At 38.1% G+C, this 21,876-nt stretch overlaps 1 protein-coding gene and 1 long non-coding RNA gene across 3 annotated transcripts in view; one reads left to right on the forward strand and one right to left on the reverse strand.

The window, feature by feature from the left end:
- The window catches only part of b4galnt3b (beta-1,4-N-acetyl-galactosaminyl transferase 3b), a 216,277-nt gene extending 213,244 nt beyond the window's left edge, over positions 1 to 3,033 (forward strand). Inside the window, exon 20 of the mRNA XM_051930747.1 lies at positions 591 to 3,033. Coding sequence (XP_051786707.1) covers positions 591 to 714 — 124 coding nt within the window. The 3' untranslated portion in view covers positions 715 to 3,033. The remainder of the gene's footprint in view (positions 1 to 590) is intronic.
- A 2,145-nt stretch (positions 3,034 to 5,178) lies between these two features.
- LOC127528963 (uncharacterized) overlaps positions 5,179 to 21,876 on the reverse strand; it is a 29,902-nt gene continuing 13,204 nt past the window's right edge. For both annotated transcript variants that reach the window (XR_007935646.1, XR_007935647.1), the window contains exon 3: positions 5,179 to 6,458. This is a non-coding gene — a long non-coding RNA (uncharacterized LOC127528963). The remainder of the gene's footprint in view (positions 6,459 to 21,876) is intronic.

Raw genomic sequence — 21,876 nt, forward strand, 5'->3', positions numbered from 1 at the left:
GACAAAATATAATTAACATCAGTTTGTGATTCATATATTTTTTTAGGCCAGCAGAGAAAGCCTTGTAGGCCCTGACGGTCGGCCACTGATATACAGTATATATAGTATGTGTGTATAGATAAAAAAATATAAATATAGAGCTGGCATGGAGGTGGCAAATTTGACATTTTATTTACGTGGCATTTTCATTTAACTGTACTAGTACAATTTCGATGTTAGTAGCTGCCATTTATATTGTAGTTTTCAGAAGACTGCAAAGAGGTACAATGAATGATTGATTTGATGACAACCTTTTTTTTTTTCTTCTTTTTGTCTTGTATTGAACTTTCCTTTATTTGCATGTGTTGGTTGTGTGAGTTAATTGACTAGACAGAGAAAGAACACAAGGGTTTTATTCTCGAAATTCTTGCCTTCATGATATGTTGGGAAGAGTGGAACACATGGTCATCTTTACGTATTCCACAGTGTATTGGCCACAGATACTTTGAAGAGACTGGCATCATTCAACATTTCATCATTTTGCTATGTGTAAGTCTACAGCAAATGTTTGGGTACTCCAAATTTCATGACTGAATTTATTTCTCTTCCAGGATTTTACAGGCTGGACTAGAGGTTGAAAGGATACATCTGAGACATTTTTATCACCACTACCACTCCAAGCGAGGAATGTGGAACAGACGCATATACAGAGCTATGCATAGAAGTAACGTTTGAGATTTATGAACTGAAGTAACGGTACAGCCAACTCCATTGGTCTGTTGGACTCACTGGCACACTTTGCAATTACACTTGAGCGAACTGGAATTATGGGTCTGAGGTACAGAGGCAGGCCTTTGTCTAATGCTCATGGTCTATTAAATTAATAAGGTTACTTTTAATTTATAAAAATTATAATATGTAGGAAGTGGTTTTTTTTTTGCTTTTCATATGGGCATTCTTGTTTTAGAGACAGCAATTTAATTTAGTCATTTGTTTTTTTTTTTCCATTTTGTAACATACATGAGGGAGAATATTTAATATGAATGGTGTGTGGGAAGTGCTGCTTATATGTCTATACAGGTTGCATGTATATATGCATTTAAAATACATTCATTTTCTTGTATACATGCATATGTGTATATCATTTTGTATGCATATCTAAATATGCATGTAAATTGTATGCACATTAGTGTGTATGTTCATACTCTACTAAATGACACTGCATTTTTGTTACTATTAGAAAATAAGGGTTATTTTCTTCCTAAGAAGTAAGTTGATTTTTTTTGTTTTTTCTACCAAGTACTGTATATGCTAAAGACATTGAGTTGTTTTAATTGATCTGCCTTGACTCGGAGTACACTTTTCAGCATATCATGTAGAATAGATGTTAATGTCTAATTTACATGGAACAATAAAGGGAACAGTTAGATTGCAGAGTCATTGTAAAGAGAAAGTATGGGATGTGAGCTTTTTCATATTACTGTATATTACAGAGTATATATATACACTTTCACAATGAGGTGTAAAACATAATCTTTGATGGCATTTCTGGATCTTAGTAAAATGCGGCCTTGTAGAGTTGAGTCCAGTAGAGTACAGACATGGCTCTCAGTTTAGCTTCTGGGTTGTATCAGGGTATTTCGTCTAGACACTGTGAAGAATCTTTAAAAATGTTATGATTCTATATGATCTATGGGACATTTCTTTTGTATTTCTAGCCCTGGCAAAATTTTGAATCCCACAGTAGGTCATAGTGCATTTACACCTGTGCAATTTTTATATGATATACTTGACGGTTTCATTGGTTGTGCATAACATGAGGGGCAAAATCTCAGCACTTAAACACTTCTGTTATGAGTGCCAGTCTACCCGTGTGTGTTAGTTTGCACCTTAAAGTAAAAAAGAAATATCAATCATCTGCTATTTCTCAGGGGTTTACTTGACTATTAATGCTAAAGCAGACTACTTCTTAATAAAGGTTTCAGTTTGTGAAGATTAATGAATTTAAGATTACTGCACTTTATTGCACTTTTAATCTTCACCCTTATATATGTATATGTGTTATCTAAGGTGCAGGCTGGCATGTGTACATATTAAAGTCAATGAATTCAAAATTGTGATTTTTCTGCCATGTCTGTTTGGGGTGTAACGTTTTTGATACCACATTTTCATATAATTAATTGTCTTGTGAGTTGTATACTAACAAAACCCAAGGTATATTTTTTGTTAACCTTCTTCAATTTAGGAAATCTTCTGTAAAGTGACTTCAAAAACGTTTCACTTGACACAGCCACAGCATAAATTTTGGATGTAGAGCAACATACTCCATTAAATTACAGTAACTAATCTCCCTGTTTAATTACAAATATACAGAATAGGCTAATTCCAATAAAGAATTCTCTGGTTGGTTGAAGTGGAAAATGAAATGTGGGTCTTTCAACAGATTTTGGTTATCTAGATAGCTTCTGTGTAAGCAGTCATAACGCTGCACTATGGGAAAACTGGCATTTTGGGAAAATTACTGTTCTGTGTGCTGTCTCCTGTCTTCTGAATTCTACATTAGTTACATGAAGTATGATGCAATTGGAAACTGTAGCAATCAACAACATCTCTGGATGTATTTATTTTATACTTTAATATGTTACACTACCTCTGGAAACATATATATTTGTGTTAGTGAAGTATGTGTACAATAAAAGCAGTTCAGTTGATTATTATGTACAACTTGAAGTTTGTGCCAAAAATGGGGCATTATTCTTGCCCTGGCCCTTAAGCATATAATTATATATTGTTTATTTATAAACTCCTTAGTATTTATATTGTGCTGCTGCTTCTAGCTGGAATCGGCCAGGACCAAATATATTACATAAAATAGTGCAGGTCAGATTATGACATTTATAAGTAATATAGAAATTTGATCTGAATAGCATATCCTTTGAAATGTTGCATAGCTTAGGGTTCTAACACTTCAAACACAAATACATGGTTTATGCGACTAATACCTATCAGATCACTTTGACCGTTTTGGCACTTCTATGGAATTGCAATCAATAGGACCCATTTCATTTCTCAAGCTTGAAAAATTTGACCTGCTTCAATTGTTTGGAATTAAATGGAGCCACAGAAAAGCCGGCATTTTATTTATAAGACATTAAATCGCTTGCCCAACTTCCTCTTAGGTACTGTAGCACTTGGGCTTGTTGAATTTCTTAGTGTAAGAGCTGGGCTGATTTGAAACACAAAGTGCCTAATTCCCAGCATTATTGTAATGCAGAACTGATCACACTCCACCAGCTCTACATGAGCGAGTACTTGGAGATGTCTGGAAGAGCTTTTCGTAGATGGTGCCACATGTGTCTTGTTCATTCTTTGGTCATAATCTACCAAAGAGCCTGCCATACATTTTTTTTTTTGTACCTGCAAATGTTTACAGTCATACTATCATGATTCTGGTGTAGTCTGTGTATAAATAAAGAACTTTATGAACTGCATATTGTGCTGTCCATTTAGGACAATGATTCTGGCTAGAATGGGGATAGTCTTGAATATTTTTAATCTGAAAAAAGTTACTTTTTGCTTTTGTTAACTCTCAGTAATATTTTGAATTTACATTACTTGTAAATTTTGTCTTTTGCCGATCTTGTGTTAAAAACCAAGGGCAGAAACTGGATGGATGGGTGGATGGATAGTGTTTTCTCCTCCTAGAACTCTACTCTGTGCAGCTTCTGCTTCATGCCGTGTGCATCTGAAGGATGTATGAAGAGCAAAAAGTCTCTGCAGACTTCTAACAGAGACCACTTTAACCTCTTAGACACTTCATCATATGCATACTGGGGCACTGAGTGTACCTCACTTCAAATGACTGCTTCTTATGGTATAGTTGTCAGATCCTGAGCCAGCATTTGGAGTTTGGAGTGTTTAATTTCTGTGAAATTGTTTTTGTAAGCAATCGACTTTTGTTTGTTTTTTTCTTTATAATAAATTATGCTGTTTGGGGAAAAAAGGCTTTTTGTGTGTAATGTGTTATTGTCATTTTGTAGTGCAAATGTGCATATCTAAAGGGAAGATTGTGGTTTTACCCATTATACAAAATCTAATAATCCACTGTACAAAAGTTTAATAAAGACTACTGACTAGTTACGTCATTCTCATAGGCTCTGTCACAAAAAAAGTAAACATCTTGCATGAGTTAAAGAAAACTTCTTAAACAAAATCAAAAGTCCAAAACCTTTTTAGCACACTTCTGTGATCATTAAGTTGTTGATCCATTCATCTATCGAGTTGTCCAATTTACTTGTGCATTGTCCTGTACAAATATATACTTTTCTAATAATTTTTTTATTAAGTCCCGGACAAAAAATGGTAATAAACTGGATATTAGAATATTGCAATGGTTAAGACAAGAACAGACCATTCAACTTATCATAGCATGTCAATTTCTAGTCACCTAACTCTTGTAAAATAACATCAAATGAAATGTTTTGAAAGTCCCCAAAATATTACTGTTTCTTGTTGCTGTAGGGGATCCACTGTACTGATTCCCTTCATAATTGTAAACACCAGTCATGTCAACATTTAATCACAGTTTAAACTCCCTCAGACTCCTCTCAGAGCTCATGCCTCTTATTTCCAGAACCAGCTTAGTTGTAGTCTTCTGTACTGTCTTTTTAGGTGTGCTCACATATAATGTATGGAGCACCTATTGCAATAGCCATGTCTGTTTCTGTCTGTATGTAAAAATTTGGGACCCCATGAATCAAATTGGTTGAAATGTGGCTCACTTACTCCTCAAGGGAATTGGTCAAGACAGTTTGACTTTCATTGAGAGATCTTGAACAGATCATGCTGCAGAGTTTTAAAATTTCAAAATCTCCCATGGAAAAGCACTGGTGAATTTGTGAGCCTGTCTATTTTAAAACAGGGAAGCATTTTGTGCATGTACAAGTTAGTTTACCTTTTCAATTTTGACAGTATTTACGCCAGCTTGTATAGTTCCCCCTTTTTCACCTCTGATAGCCACTGCTAACGGCAAATGGTTCCCTAATATAAGTTATTGAAACACCAGCGGACTGTGTATGCGGGTACGAAGTCACTGTTGCTGGCTGTTTCCGTGCACGCTGGCCATGCAATCCTACATCTGCAAGTCCACCTGTACCTGTGCAGAATTCTGCTCCGTAGCAAGTTGTTTTCTGCTATAGATAGATAGATAGATAGATACTTTATTAATCCCAAGGGGAAATTCACATACTCAAGCAGCACCTTACTGATACAAAAAACAATATTAAATTAAAGATTGATAACAATGCAGGTAACAACAGACAATAACTTTATATAATGTTAACGTTTACCCCCCCCGGGTGGAACTGAAAAGTCGCATAGTTTGGGGGAGGAACGATCTCCTCAGTCTGTCAGTGGAGCAGGACAGTGACAGCAGTCTGTCGCTGAAGCTGCTCTTCTGTCTGGAGATGACACTGTTCAGTGGATGCAGTGGATTTTCCATAATTGATAGGAGCCTGCTGAGCGCCCGTCGCTCTGCCACAGATGTCAAACTGTCTAGCTCCATGCCAACAACAGAGCCTGCCTTCCTCACCAGTTTGTCCAGGCGTGAGGCGTCTTTCTTCTTAATGCTGCCTCCCCAGCACACCACCGCGTAGAAGAGGGTGCTCGCCACAACCGTCTGATAGAACATCTGCAGCATCTTACTGCAGATGTTGAAGGACGCCAGCCTTCTAAGGAAGTATAACCGGCTCTGTCCTTTCTTACAAAGAGCATCAGTATTGGCAGTCCAGTCTAATTTATCATCCAGCTGCACTCCCAGGTATTTATAGGTCTGCACCATCTGCACACAGTCACCTCTGATGGTCCATCATGGGGTCCATAAGGGGTCTGGGCCTCCTAAAATCCACCACCAGCTCCTTGGTTTTGTTGGTGTTCAGGTGTAGGTGGTTTGAGTCGCACCATTTAACAAAGTCATTGATTAGGTCCCTATACTCCTCCTCCTGCCCACTCCTGATGCAGCCCATGATAGCAGTGTCATCAGCGAACTTTTGCATGTGGCAGGACTCTGAGTTGTGTTGGAAGTCCGATGTATATAGGCTGAACAGGATCGGAAAAAGTACAGTCCCTTGTGGCGCTCCTGTGTTGCTGACCACAATGTCAGACGTGCAGTTCCCAAGACACACATACTGAGGTCTGTCTTTAAGATAGTCCACGATCCATGCCACCAGGTATGAATCTACTCCCATCTCTGTCAGCTTGTCCCTAAGGAGCAGAGGTTGGATTGTGTTGAAAGCGCTAGAGAAGTCTAGAAACATAATTCTTACAGTACCACTGCCTCTGTCCAAGTGAGAGAGGGATCAGTGTAGCATATAGATGATGGCATCCTCTGCTCCCACCTTCTCCTGATATGCAAACTGCAGAGGGTCGAGGGCGTGTTGAACCTGTGGCCTCAGGTGGTGAAGCAGCAGTCTTCTCTGTGGCTGGAGTGCAAACAAAAAAGAAACCTGTGCATCAGCACCTCAGTCGTCCAGATCCTTTAAGTCATAACAGGTAAGTTAAATGATCTTGTAAGAGTATAAAATGCAAGTACAGAAAACAAAAGATTATCTAGATGTGAGTGGAGTACCTTGTAGAGTGTAAGCCATTGTGCATGGAGAAAATAAAAAATATATCAGTATTAACCTTACACTAGACCAACCTCACAGCTTCATTGTATGCAGATTACAATGATCTACTGTTTCAATGACACTATATTTTACTAGGGTGACCGCGACACTCCTGTTTTTAGGCTTTGCTTCCTGATAAATAACTGAAGAATATCATAATGTCCTGGTTTTAACAGGCTATCCATGTAATAAAACATTGCTCTTTCAAGACAAACCCCCTCGCAATATATTTATACGAATAATAGTGGGGGTCACAGTTTCGAAGGGGGAAGGCTTTAGTTGTTTTAAATTTGAACAGCATTGTAAGGGTGACTAAGCAACACTCAGGACACAGTACTGCCATTTATTTGTTTCCACATCAAGCACTGTGTGGAATCCTATGTGTTCATTTTTGAAAGTTTGTTTTTTTGCTTTTGTTCTGAACTATTGCCACTGATGATGAGATAATGCAGACATTAAACAAATGAGGATAGGCTTTATCTGTGGGCATGTATGCTACACAAGTGTCCCAGTTTGGGACCTTCAAAATCTGGTCGCCCAATAATTAACCATCAGAGTGCCACATTCACCTGATATCCATAATGAGCTGTCACTGTAATAAAGTTTGCCTTTCACTTCTCTTATGCCCTAACATTTGTCATAAGTAGGTTTGCAAGTCTCATTTCATGAAGAGAACTATGACCAGGTATGCTCAAGCAGACTTATTTCAAAAGGTTTTTTTTTTTTTTTAATTTAGGATATGTTAATTGAAATGAATTGACATAATTTTTGGGCAAAAAGTCTCAGACAGCCTTGGGGTCACAATCACTCCTAATATATTAACAGCACTATTTGGGGAACTCCCGGATGACATTAAAGTGCACAGAGATAATCGAAGGTAATGCCTACATCACACTACTAGCATGTAAACTTATCCTGCACAACTGAAAGAATCCCAACCCAGCCATTTACAACTCTGTGGGTCACTGATGTCGTAGCTATGACTTTTCCAGGTTCCAAAATTCGAGCAACTACTGAGTTGGCAAGGTAGGATCCAGCATGAGTCGAACACATAACATAAGAAATTTCTCAGTCCAATAAAGTTCCATTTTAAAATGGTTCCATTAAAATTTAAAAAGGAACAAATTACAAAATTTCTGAAGAAAGTATTATACATGCAGAATAAAAGACAAATAAGGAAAAAAGGTTTCTTCTACAATCTTAGCTTTCTTGTGTTAAACATCTATTACTTTCTATGCTTAAAGGTTGTGTTATTTCTCAACGGCAAGCTTACATCGGCTTCACTTAGTACATTCAGTACGTTGTGTACATACGGTTTGAAACTGTTTGTCTTCCATGCTTCACCAACTGCAAGGCAGATCATGGAACTAGTCTATAGTTGGAAGGACAAGAAATAATTACAAAATTCCATTTTAAATTTAGCTTGTGAGAGTTATGATAGAACCTCCCATTGACTATACACTAATAAATTGGCATAGATTCTAACATAACTAAGAAAATATTTCTATAAATTTAACCTAACCTAACTAACTAACAAATGGCTCTTAGACATTCCATATTATATTATCTTACATTAGAACAAATCAAATTTTCTTTGAGGATACATCCAATACCTTTTTAAAACACAGCAAGAATTAATTTATATGCTCGCTCATATTTGGCCAGTTATTATATTTAAAAAGTTAACTGCAGGTTTTCTGCTCATATCTCTTGTTTTTCCTCTTGCTCTTGTGTGGGGGTTAAATATTGTTTTTTTTTATTATTTGTATTTGTTTTTCTTTGTTTTCTTTGGATTGATTTTGAAGTAAATGGTTATATCTGTTATGCTATTATTTCCTTGATTGAGTAGCATGCCACAGTAATATTCTGCTTAAAATAAAAGTGTGTTAGCTTTTGTCGTATCCTTTTTAATCTTTGCTGTCATACTCTCAAATATGCTACGGATGGAGTTATTTATCTTGTATGCTCAAATTCGTTACAGGTACATTAAATTCTTTTAAACGTGCTCCAATACTTCTCAACCATCTCCACACTTAAAAGTTTGTTCCAGTTTATCTTTTTTTATACATTCCTGCAACTGCTCAAAATATGCCTGTTTTAGCTTTTGAAAGGGGCCTATACCATAAAAACATTATAGTATTATGTTACTATAAGACAATAGATACAAGACGATACATCTAGACAGGCTTCACCTTTTATTGGTGTTTTGACAAACAATCTCTGATTAAGCCAATAAATTTCTGTTCTTGTGCTCTGCTGTTTGTAAAGTTTGCACAGTTAATATTTTAGACACGATTACCTGCATTACTCAGTCTGTGAAACATTCCCAATATCAGGCCTTGCTGCTCGCTTATCAGGTCGCAACATCCTCACAAAGATGAGATTTATAACCCAATGAAAGCAGACATGTGCTTCAATTATCTTACACAAATGGTGCCTGTAACCCACCTCTTTGATTTTTGCATGTGTTTTCTTAATAATGTGTAATCATCTGTTATACTCCCCCACATCCCTTGGATTTAACCAGGTTTGTTATTTCTATAATATGAATATTATGTGCAGTTATACTTGTCTCCAAGTCACTTGTTGTGTTCTTAATACTTCTAGCATTGGGCTTAAACGTTTTTAATGTATTACTTATTTTATTTTGGCTTATTAACTGTGGGTGGGTATTTTCAAAGCTACCTTGTATAACTGTATTAATACTACTGTTTATTCTTTCATGTGAAGTTCTAAACCTGACCTGTCGTAAACTCACTGCCCAGTTTTACTCAGTTTAAACAATCTGTGACTAACCAGCTCGTCCGCCTCCTCAATGCATTGCTGCCCTCCATCATGGAGGTACAGAACCCACCTATTTTAAAAGGCACCTCAAATTTTCACATATCTTTTGTATACAGTATATAATGTTTTCAATGTTTCATATGGTTGCCCAAAAAATCTTTTTTTAAAAGTCAGAGGTTACTTGTTTTTCAGTGTCATCTGCGTAGAGAAAAGCCAAGCAAAATGACACCTTTTTTTGGCTAACTAAACAGATTACATTATGCAGGCTTTCGAGAATTACATCTTGCCTGAAGAAGGGGCCTGAGTTGCCTTGAAAGCTTGCATATTGTAATCTTTTTAGTTAGCCAATAAAAGGTGTCATTTTGCTTGGCTTTTCTCTACATTCATAATGGCTAACACGGTACAACACCCTAGTAATACAGACATACAAGTGTCATCTGCGTAAATGATACATGCTGTTTATCAGACTTTTAAGTGAAAGCTGGAGTCCAGCAGTGGCAGATTGCAGAACCACTAAAGTAAGAAGAAAGAAACATCAGTTTTACCACAAAACAACACTGATTTCACAAAAAATACCTGCTTCTGCTCCATTTTCAAAATGTGGCTAATATCTATGCTACCTACAGTCTCTCTCAGTATTGGTCTTGTTTTCTTTCCTAAATTTCATTTAAATTTCAGCATTGCAAAAAACTCTACCTTAATGAAAGGACGAGTATTGGTGTTTCTGTTCAGTTGCTATGTCTGTGTCCTTCCAAGAGATGGCACATCACAAACATTTGTAGTAATAAAATGCATTGCATTTGTTATTCCAACAGATGGCACACCACAAACATTAACATTGCTTTTACAAATCCCAGATTGAATGGCATATAACAAAGAAATGTGTTGGATTTATCATTCCAACAGATGGCATTTCACAAGCACTTGTAGTAAAGCATTTTCTTACTGCAGATGTTTGTGATGTCCCATCTGTTGGAATGGCAAATGGAATGCATTGAATTACTATATGTCTTACAAACTATATTCCAATTGATCTTTTATATTGAGTAGATGGTGCACTGTACATGTTAACGCTAAGGTCTATATTGAATACTTACATTAGATGGGTAGTACACCTAATAATGTATAAAAGGAAAAAAGTGTAAATGAAGATTTCATTATAAGACTAGAAATGAACCTGTGCTCAGAATGCAACACCAATTCACATCTTGGGATCCTTGCTGTACTCTATTTTTTTTTTTAATGTGCCATAAAGACTAGCCTATTATGTATATATTAGTATCTCACAAAAGTAAGTACACACATTTTTGTAAATATTTTATTATATCTTTTCATGGGACAACACTGAAGATATGACATTTTAATATAATGTAAAGTAGTTCGTGTACAGCTTGTATAACAGTGTAAATTTGCTGTCCCCTCAAAATAACTCAACACACAGCCATTAATGTCTAAACCGCTGGCAACAAAACTGAGTACACCCCTAAGTGGAAAAATGTCCAAACTGTTCCCAAAGTGTCTATTTTGTGTGGCCACCATTATTTTTCAGCACTGCCTTAACTCTCCTGGGCATGAAGTTCACTAGAGCTTCACAGGTTGCCACTGGAATCCTCTTCCACTCCTCCATGAGGACATCACGGAGCTGGTGGATGTGAGAGACCTTGCGCTCCTCCACCTTCCGTTTGAGGATGCCCCACAGATGCTCAATAGGGTTTAGGTCTGGAGACATGCTTGGCCAGTCCAGCACCTTTACCATCAGTTTCTTTAGCAAGGCAGTTGTCGTCTTGGAGGTGTGTTTGGGGTCGTTATAATGTTGGAATACTGCCCTGTGGCCCAGTTTCTGCTTCAGTATGTCACAGTACATGTTGGTATTCATGGTTCCCTCAATGAACTGTAGCTCCCCAGTGCCGACAGCACTCATGCATCCCCAAACCATGACACTCCCACCACCATGCTTGACTGTAGGCACGACACACTTGTCTTTGTACTCCTCACCTGGTTGCCGCCACACACACTTGACACCATTAGAACCAAATAAGTTTATCTTGGTCTCATCAGACCACAGTACAGTAATCCATGTCTTTAGTCTGCTTGTCTTCAGCAAACTGTTTGCGGGCTTTCTTGTGCATCATCTTTAGAAGAGGCTTCCTTCTGGGACGGCAGCCATGCAGATCAATTCGATGCAGTGTGCGGCGTATGGTCTGAGCACTGACAGGCTGACCCCCACCCCCACCCCTTCAATCTCTGCAGCAATGCTGGCAGCACTCATACGTCTATTTTCAAAAGACAACCTCTGGATATGACACTGAGTACGTGCACTCAACTTCTTTGGGTGTTGGCAATCTTCTTATAGCCTAGGCCATCTTTATGTAGAGCAACAATTCTTTTTTTCAGATCCTCAGAGTTCTTTGCCATGAGGTGCCATGTTGAACTTCCAGTGACCAGTGTGGGAGTGATAACACCAAATTTAACACACCTGTTCCCCATTCACACCTGAGATGTTGTAACACCAATGACTTACATGACACCGGGAAGGGAAAATGGCTAATTGGGCACAACTTGAACATTTTTCACTTAGAGGTGTACTCACTTTTGTTGCCAGCAGTTTAGATATTAATGGCTGTGTGTTGAGTTATTTTGAGGGGACAACAAATTTACACTGTTATACAAGCTGTACACAGACTACTTTACATTGTATCAAAATGTCATATCTTCAGTGTTGTCCTATAAAAAGATATAATAAAATAATTACAAAAATGTGAGGGGTGTACTCACTTTTGTGAGGTACTGTATATGCATCACAGGGGAACATTTTTGTACAATGGGTGAGTTTCTTTTTTGTTAGGCAAAAGACATGTAAATAATAAATGTAAAAGCCAAAAGATGAAGGGGCGATAGACACCCTTTGCTGAGACTGGGGTGATAAGTGAAAAAGCAAATTTCCTGATTAATTCTGTTACAGGTTATTGTTGGTGGCTGTCTACAGGACGTAGATGTTTACTTGTCTTGCAAAAGAGCCACCTACTTTGAAAAATAAACTGTTTTGATTGGTATCTCATCAACATTGAATATTGCGATACAGAATTGCCTGCCTCCTTTGAAAATTAACGTGTCCTGGGGACATTGGCTTCTAATCAACATACAGTGTTATATGTCCTTCTTGATAGCTGACAACAATATTATTATTATTATATAAAACTGAAAATTAGGTAAAGCCATGCCACCTTCTGCCTGAGGTCTTTGTAGGGTCGCTCTTCGGATACATGGGTGTTTTGAGTTCCAAATGAATGAGGTTATTGTTGAATCTAACTGTTTAAAAAATAATTTATTGATATTTATTGGAATGTTTTGAAATAAAAAAAGAAGTTTAGGTAGGATATTCATCTTAATGTTAATTCTTCCGGCTAGAGTGAGATGAAGGGCTGACCATCTATGCAAGTCTTGCTTAATTTTTTCCATACAGACGGCAAAATTTTGTTGATAAAGAGCTTTATGTTTACTTGTGATATTTACACCTAGGTATTTAAACTGATCTGCTATGGTAAAAGGTAGGGTGTCCAATCTAATATTATATGCTTGTGAATTCACTGGAAAGAGTATACTTTTTTTCAGATTAATTCTAAGACCAGATATCTTTTGAAATTCTGTTATTGCTGTTAAAACTACAGGGACAGTGTTTTCTGGGTTTGATATATAAAACCATATCATCTGCATATAGAGAAATTTTCTGTTCCAGTCCTTCTCGGATAATCCCCTTTATCTGATAAGAATTTCGACAGTGAACCGCCAGTGGTTCAATGGCGATTGCAAACAGCAGTGGTGACAAGGGGCATCCTTGTCTGGTGCCACATTCTAGTTTAAAGTAGTCTGAACAAATGTTGTTAATACAGACTGAAGCTTCTGGACTGGTGTACAGTACAGCAGTTTGATCCATGCACAAATATTCGGGCCAAACCCAAATTTCTCCAATGCAGTGAAAAGGTAGTTCCATTCAATCATATCAAATGCTTTTTCTGTATACTTCTCTATGCAAGTTTATTGTAGTGCACATACTGTACATTTACACTCAAATACAAAACTCAAAATACAAACAGTAACCATTATCTGTTTATTAGCTGGATAAATCCAAGCACCATGAAGACTGCTCATAATTCACTGTATCTGTATTTTACAAGTCCTCAAACCCACATTAGCCATTCAACACAAGACTAGTGCTCTAATCATTAATCTGTTTATGGTGTCATGGAGAGTAGCTGGTATTGTTTTGACACAGACATTTTGAACTTCCACAAACTATCGGCGGATTGTTTGCAGCTTATTACATGGCTTCCCTTTGGGTGGATCAGATAGTTAGCCCTGGAAGCACAAGAGATGAAGATCAAGTGAATATTGATCATAATCTCGAAGTGTTTGTTTTAAAATCTGTTCTCCATTTCTTTATAAAACTGCCATGGCTGTATCGCACCTGTTAATACAACTTTTTGAAGCTTGTGTATGTTTTACTATTGCTAAATCAATGCTGTTGACTGGACATGGTAAAACCAACCAGGATTGGGTGGTCCATTAAAACCTCCACTGGAGTGCTAGTGTGAATGGGCCTACAGTTCTATTCTCTACAGCCTTTTCTAACCCAGGAAAGTTCATCTAAACCTTCTACTCTTATGTCCTTCATCCCTTTACCCCTATTTGTGTTATAGTGTAGAATTTAATCAAAAGCAGATTCTATAATATTCACTCCAAAAGAGCTACTCAACTAAAAACCAATCCTTGCACCCCATTTCTCCTCCTTTTCTTCCAAACACCTTGTTCCACCCTTCAGTTTTACATCACGTTGCAGATGCCTTATTTATGGAGTCCTTTACTTTTTTTCTCACCTCGTGGTTCTGAGGGTCATAATGATGCAGTGGTTAGTGCCTCCACCTCACAGATCCAGTGTCTTGTTTTCAAGACCTACACCCAGATGAGGGCTGTGTGGAGATCACAGATTTTTCTTGTGTCTCTGTGGGTTGTCATCCTTAAAGTTTTGCAGATTATCTTAATGAAATTAGCCCGGGTATGAGGGAGCCCTGAACCTGACGCCCTGCCTTGTGTCCAATGCTACCAGGGTAGGGTTTCAGATGAAGATGCTCAGGTTTTTCTCACTACTGAATGACCACCTCATCTTTTAATTTTCTCAACAACATCGGCTTCTATCTTCCTATTTATTCCTTTGCTTTGCTTCTTCCTCCTTCTTCCTTCTTCTTTACCTCTGTGCTGCTTCCTAGTTCCTCACTTGAAGCTATTGTGTTTCCTATTTTTGAGTTTTCATTGTGAAATTAACCTTTAGCCTTTTTGGTCGGCCCTGTAGCATCTTTTGGTTTCCATTCCGTTCAAACAGAACCTCCGGTATGTACAGTTGTTGCCACTCCTGAATCTTTTTTCTAATTTTATTGTGCTATGCTCTTCATCTATCTATTCATCCATTTCAGAGTCAAGAGGAGCTACATCCTGTGTTACACTAAGGCATTTTTAAATGATAATGTAAGAAAATATGGGGCACTACCCAGAAGAAAAGGCCTTTGGAGAATGTGACCGTGATGTAAGAAAGTTTGCATGGGACAAAAATTTCCCAAGTGCTTCAAAAACTGGCCAAACTTAATTTATTGGTCAGTCAATAATTCATAATCCATAAAATGTAGCTGCATATATTCCTACTATAATGGACTCACAGGGTTGTAACTCTATTTATGAAGAATTTCAACAACAAATTGCATCACTTTTCTACATACACTGCTTGGCCAAAAAAAAAAGTCGCCACCAAAAAAAAAGGTCACGCACTCTAATATTTCGTTGAACCGCCTTTACCTTTGATTACGGCACGCATTTGCTGTGGCATTGTTTCGATAAGCTTCTGCAATGTCACAAGATTTAGTTCCATCCAGTGTTGCATTAATTTTTCACCAAGATCTTGCACTGATGATGGTAGAGTCTGACCGCTGCGCAAAGCCTTCTCCAGCACATCCCAAAGATTCTCAATTGGGTTATGGTCTGGACTCTGTGGTGGCCAATCCATGTGTGAAAATGATGTCTCATGCTCCCTGAACCACTCTTTCACAATTTGAGCCCGATGAATCCTGGCATTGTCATCTTGGAATATGCCCGTGCCTTACGGCTACACAGCTGTTCAGTCCCAATCCCTTGAGTTCCCTTCGCATTGTGTGTGTGGAAATGCTCTTACTTTCACTATTAAACATAGACCTGAGTTCTACTGTTATTTTTCTTCGATTTGATTTCACCAAACGTTTAAGTGATCGCCGATCACAATCATTCAGGATTTTTTTCCGGCCACATTTCTTCCTTGAAGACAATGGGTCCCCACTATCCTTCCAGTTTTTAATAATGCGTTGGACAGTTCTAAACCCAATTTTAGTAGTTTCTGCAATCTCCTTAGATGTTTTCTCTGCTTGATGCATGCCAATGATTTGACCCTTCTCAAACAGACTAACATCTTTTCCACGACCACGAGATGTGTCTTTCGACATGGTTGTTTAAGAAATGAGAAGCAACTCATTGCACCAGTTGGGGTTAAATAACTTGTTGCCAGCTGAAAGATAATCGCCCATGCAGTAATTATCCAATAGGAGGCTCGTACCTATTAGCTTAATTAAATCCAGGTGGCGACTTTTTTTTTTGGTCAGGCAGTGTAGTTACCTTCATTTGCAATGCAAATTTCCCAGCGTCGTACTTTTAATGCCCAATTACTACTCCTCCCGCCTTCACCGTTTCCAACAAAAATATAAATGTGCGGAAACTTTTTGAATGTCCCTCGTATAAATATTTGTTGGTATAGAGTAGTAGGACATCTTCATGGTGTCCCCCAAACCCAGAATATAAGTAAATGCAAGGCAGAGAGAACACATGAAACTTCAGAGTATCATACAAAACATTTATTTATGTAGCACATTTTCATACAAATGATGTTGCTCAAAGTGCTTTACAAGATGAATAAAGAAAAATATAAAAATAAGAGTAGGCAATACTAAGTAACAAAAGGGGAAATAATGTCCCTCCTGGCCCATTTGATCTTTTCTAACCAGTTCCCTTTGGCTTTCCTATCAGTAATGGTGCCAGTTGCACTTACCTGCCTCAATATCCTAAAACACTTTTCCTTCTCCCTTCCAACAGCACCTTGTTTCCATATCAAATCCTATTCTTTTGCTACTCCTGACCCCAAGATGAATGGCCTTCTGGCCTAAAAGGGCTTCTAACCTTCAGCCTTTATGCAACCATCTCTAGGTCAGAGGCTGTTTTCCAATTGAACAAAGAACACCAGGTAAGAGCCTCCGGGATTGGCACCAGGAGTCCCTGCAGCCCCTGACAGTCTTCCTATTAAACAGCCAGGTCAACATGGCATCTTTTTAGAGCAGTGCCATTGATAGCCCAAACTGCTTCACTCCTGTCCTGGATAAGTGAAATATTATGGAATCCAAGTCCTTACCAAGACGTCTTGCACAGTATACACTAGCTGGTGGTCGCCTGCATTCTGTAAGCCTTTGGGTTGATTTAGGAGACTGGCTGGTGGCCAAGGTCTTCATGGTGTTTTCTCTTTGTAATCTTTACATTGCTTTCATAAGAGGCTGTACCATTAATTTTCTTGGACTAATCAATCTGATCGAATTTGCCACTACATGTCCATCACCACAATCCGCCTTATCTGGAGTTGAATGAAAGGTATTCCACCACATTCTAAAAGCACAACCTTTGTAAATTGAATTCTGGATTTTATAGCTTGTATATTTCCTATAATATCTGCAATTATTCCCATTCTTTCCTATAGAATGATATTTTTATTTTTTTGGAATTAAACAGAGAGCATTTATCATGATCAAAAACCTCATCACAATGGCTATACTATAACTTACTGTATTTATCTCTAAGTTAGTATGCCACTTTGATATCATCAAGTGTTTTCCAAATATGTCGCCCAGAACTGTGTTCAATGCCTTTCTAATGGAAAATAACAACCCAGAAGTAGATCTCACAACATCTTCTGAAGCCTGTGTTATATTTTCCTAAATATTATCAAACAGTATGATGTACCTCTACGACCTTAAGCATTCCATCTGCCATAATCTCTTCTAAAATTGCTGTAATATTTTCCATGCTTTTCTTATGGGATGATAGTTTCAGGTATTGAGCCCAGGATACTTGCATGACTGATACTGCTGTTGTAATATATCTGAATAGGAAATCTATTATTTGAAATTTCCACAGAAATATCAACAATAAAAAAAATCCATTTTATAGTTTTTCTGATATTAACAATCAATGACATGGAGTTCAATTTAGGACAGCAATGTAAATCAGTTTGGGTTGGGAGTGAATGTGTGAATCATCTCAGAAGGTTAGCTGGCTGTTTGAGAATTGCTGTATTCTTCAGTGTTCTTCTTGGAAAAATAAGCAGCTTTACGGAATGAAACTCCTCTGAATAGCTAGATTGAAAATGAGAATTTGTCCAGTGGTTTTAGCTTACAGTATGTGTTAGATGGCCCAAAAGCATTGCTTGGTTGGTCTAGCTGGACATTTGAATCCTACAATATATTGTTATGAGTCTTTACCTTTAAAAATGTATTTAGCAAAATATCTAAAACAACCACACATTACCCAGCAAAACTGTATTGTAGGTCAGGGGTCTGTCCCAGTACACAAATCATCTGATTGGTATTCTCAAAAAGCAAAACCATACAATATAAGAATAACACAGTTCATTAATGAATTATATTATCGGTAAGGATGGGCTTTAAATGCTGAAATTGGGTTTTAACAAACACTTGCAGCTACTGCAGCCCTCGACTGCACTTGAGGCCCTCACTTTACATCACTAGTTTTTGCTCACAGGAAACAGCGAATAAACACGAATGACAGATTTTGAGATCATTCGCTCCTTAAAGAGCTCTGTTAACAGCATAGAATAGCAGAAGTCCCTTTGTTTAGCTTATTATTTCTTAGAATCAAACAAAATCTGATGCCCCCCCCCACGACTTTCTCTATATTTGCAACATGAGTACAGAATACAGTATGAATTTACTAAAATATATGCAAGCTGCAGTACTACTATTGCATCTCAAAGCTCACTAAAGGTTTTCTTTTAAAGCCCCACTAGGGTGAGCCATTTGCTCTGAACCTCTGAGCAATGGCTTGGCAAATGTGAATATCTGCTTTGAAAACTTTGAATTTTATAAAGCTTGAAGCTGAATAGTTTGAGTTTCCCCATAAACTAATCGACCTGTAAGACTACATAAGTGCAAATTATCTACAAACGTTCATAAGAATCAGTTTGTTCTCAGGCTATGGTGTGCACAAAAGTATTACTACAGACAGATGAACGGACATGTTTCCAAAAATTAGAGAGATCAAAACATGTTTTTTTTTTGTGAAAGTAGAACTTGTGCCGCAAACAATTCTTTCCTCTTACTGTATATTTAAGTAGCCATAACAACACGTCCTGCCATCAATGGATAAGAGACTAATAGTGGACAGCTGCACAGCGCAAAAGAAGGATGAGAGAACTGATAAATAAAATGCACACTTACAGGCTTCAATGTATACATTTAACCTACTTGTTGCATATATACAGTACTTGTATGCTTATGTAACTCCTTATTCAATTAAACATACATTAGCTGTGTTCTGTGTAAGACAGGTTGAAATCAAAGCATTTAACGTAGGCCTCAGTGTTAGCATTTGCAATGCATCATCCACTGTATTGTAATGCATGTAGTAATAAATTGCATTGCATTTGCCGTTCCAACAGATGGAGCAACAGAAACATTGATAGTAATAAAGTGCATTACTACAAATGTTTGTGATGCACCATCTGTTGGAATGAGTGAGACATAGCAAACGAACAAACACGTATCCTTTTATTAAGCTGGATAAGCTGATTTTTGTAAGTCCAGCAGTTAGTCTCTATTGGACGTATTCAGTGTTAAGGTTTGTACTGCAGTGTGTCCATCTGGCTGCTATGTCTTTATTACATGCCATTAGGTACAGGGTTTGTAAAAGCAGTGCTAATGCTTGTGATGTTCCATCTGTTGGGTAGCAGAGACATAGCAACAGGAGGCCACACAGACTCTTGTCCTTTTATTAAAGTGGATATTCTATCCATACATTATCCAACCCGCTATATCCTAACTACAGGGTCACGGGGGTCTGATGAAGCCAATCCCAGCCAACACAGGGCGCAAGGCAGGAACAAAGCCTGGGCAGGGTGCCAGCCCACCGCAGGGCACAAACCCACACACACACTAGGGACAATGTAGGACCACCAATCCACCTAACCTGCATGTCTTTGGACTGTGGGAGGAAATTTACGCAGACATGGGGAGAACATGCAAACTCCACGCAGGTAGGAGCCGGGAAGCTAACCCAGGTCTCCTTACTGCAAAGCAGCAGGACTACCACTGCGCCACCGTGCCTCCCTAAAGTGGATATTTAAGCAGTAAATACTTCCTTATACAAAATATTTTGAGTGAATACTTTGTCTTCATTGATAATTATTTTTCCTTCCTTTTCTGTATTAAGACCTTTAACTTGCTTGGCCATGTGTAAAAAACTGGCAATAATAAACAAATACCAAAAATATTAAAAACTTTGGCATGCAAAGCAGATGGAGGAAATGTCAAATGTGCTTGCATGCAGAAATGTAATATGTAATATACAGTGATATGGTTATAAATACACACACAACTACATCAGCCTTACAATCTGTATACGCATGATGTTTGAAGTAGAGTTTTTGGTGTTTGTTTTTATTACCTTCTGTATATTCACTGCATTTATCTCTGCATGGTGTGTAGCTTTGTGTTGTATGTTGCTTGGGAATGGATGTGCAAGGTTTAAATTTGTGAAATATAAAAGAGCTGTACGTATAGTAGATAGACGATTGCCAATTTCTGTCTGTCTAGCAGCTACATTTTGTCAGAAGTATTAAACATAAATGCTTGTGATGTGCCATCCATTGGAATCTACGAGGGAAGTTCAAAAAGTTTCAGCACTTTCTTTTAACTCTATTTATTAAGAGTTTCAAAAACAAATTCCATCACTTTTCTGCATAGCCACCTTCATTGGCAGTGCAATTTTCCCAGCGTTTTACCAACTTTTTAATGCCTAATTACTACTCCTTCTGCCTTCACCATTTCCAACAAAAAAATATAAAGGCGCAGAAACTTTTGGAATGTCCCTTGTATTTTGCCCTGTATGGATTAATAAAGGCGGCATGGTGGCGCAGTGGTAGCACTGCTGTCTCGCAGTAAGGAGACCTACGTGGAGTTTGCATGTTCTCCCCATGTCTGCGTGGGTTTCCTCCGGGTGCTCCGGTTTCCTCCCACAGTCCAAAGACATGCAGGTTAGGTGCATTGGCAATCTTAAATTGTCCCTAGTGTGTGCTGATGTGTGCCCTGCGGTGGGCTGATGCCCTGCCCGGGGTTTGTTTCCTGCCTTGCGCCCTCTGTTGGCTGGGATTGGCTCCAGCAGACCTCCGTGACCCTGTAGTTAGGATATAGCGAGTTGGATAATGGATGGATGGATGGATTAATAAAATGCAATGCTTTTTCATTCCAGTAGTGGGTGCGTTTGCAATAATTAGCACTACTAAGAATCCTAGAAAATGCTATATAATTATAGTAACAGACAAACAAGCTATAACTTACAAATTAAATAGAAAAAAATGTTTATTTCTTTATAATATATTCCCCTAGGGGGTTAATAAAGTATCTAATCAAATGTAAGAACATTTCTGTCTGTCGGTTACATCCAGTTGGGGGTAATCGGCATGAATGTTTGTAGTAGGCCTATAAGGAATTTTTTAATAATAAAGTGCATTGTACTTTTAGCTTTATCCTATATGCTGTTTTTCGGAATATACCTGCAAGATTCAATTTTTGTGAAATCTAAAGTGTCATCCATGCATAGATATAAAGATAAAGAGAAAGTGAAAACTGTGATTTTTGACATTTCTGTGTCAAGTACAAATTCACTTTTTGAAGGTATTGTTTTACAGGTAGCGACTTGTGCAATATTGTTAGTTCTGCTCCCACATTCTGGGTAGTCCTGGGCTCAAATCGTGGCCCTGGTCACTGTCTGCATGAATGTTACACTTTCTTCTGTACCTGCATGGGATTTCCTGATGGGAGTCAAGTGTTCCTTGTGTATTTGAGAGACGCCTGTGTTAGGATTCTGTGCAGCTCTAGAGTGACTGTGTTGGACTGAGTGTGCATTTGTACTTAAGTGTGCCATATGATGACCTGGCGTCTTGTCCTTGTGCTCAGTGCTATTGGGACAGCCTTCCCCCTCTGTGGCCCTGGTTAGATAAAACTGTAATGCTGATCCACTAAGGAAATGGTGGGGGGGTTGGAGACTCTGTTGCAGGTTGAACCAAGCTCTTGTATTGTTAAAAAGGGAACTATGA

The sequence above is a fragment of the Erpetoichthys calabaricus genome, chromosome 1 (assembly GCF_900747795.2).
Source record: "Erpetoichthys calabaricus chromosome 1, fErpCal1.3, whole genome shotgun sequence".
Taxonomy (NCBI): domain Eukaryota; kingdom Metazoa; phylum Chordata; class Cladistia; order Polypteriformes; family Polypteridae; genus Erpetoichthys; species Erpetoichthys calabaricus.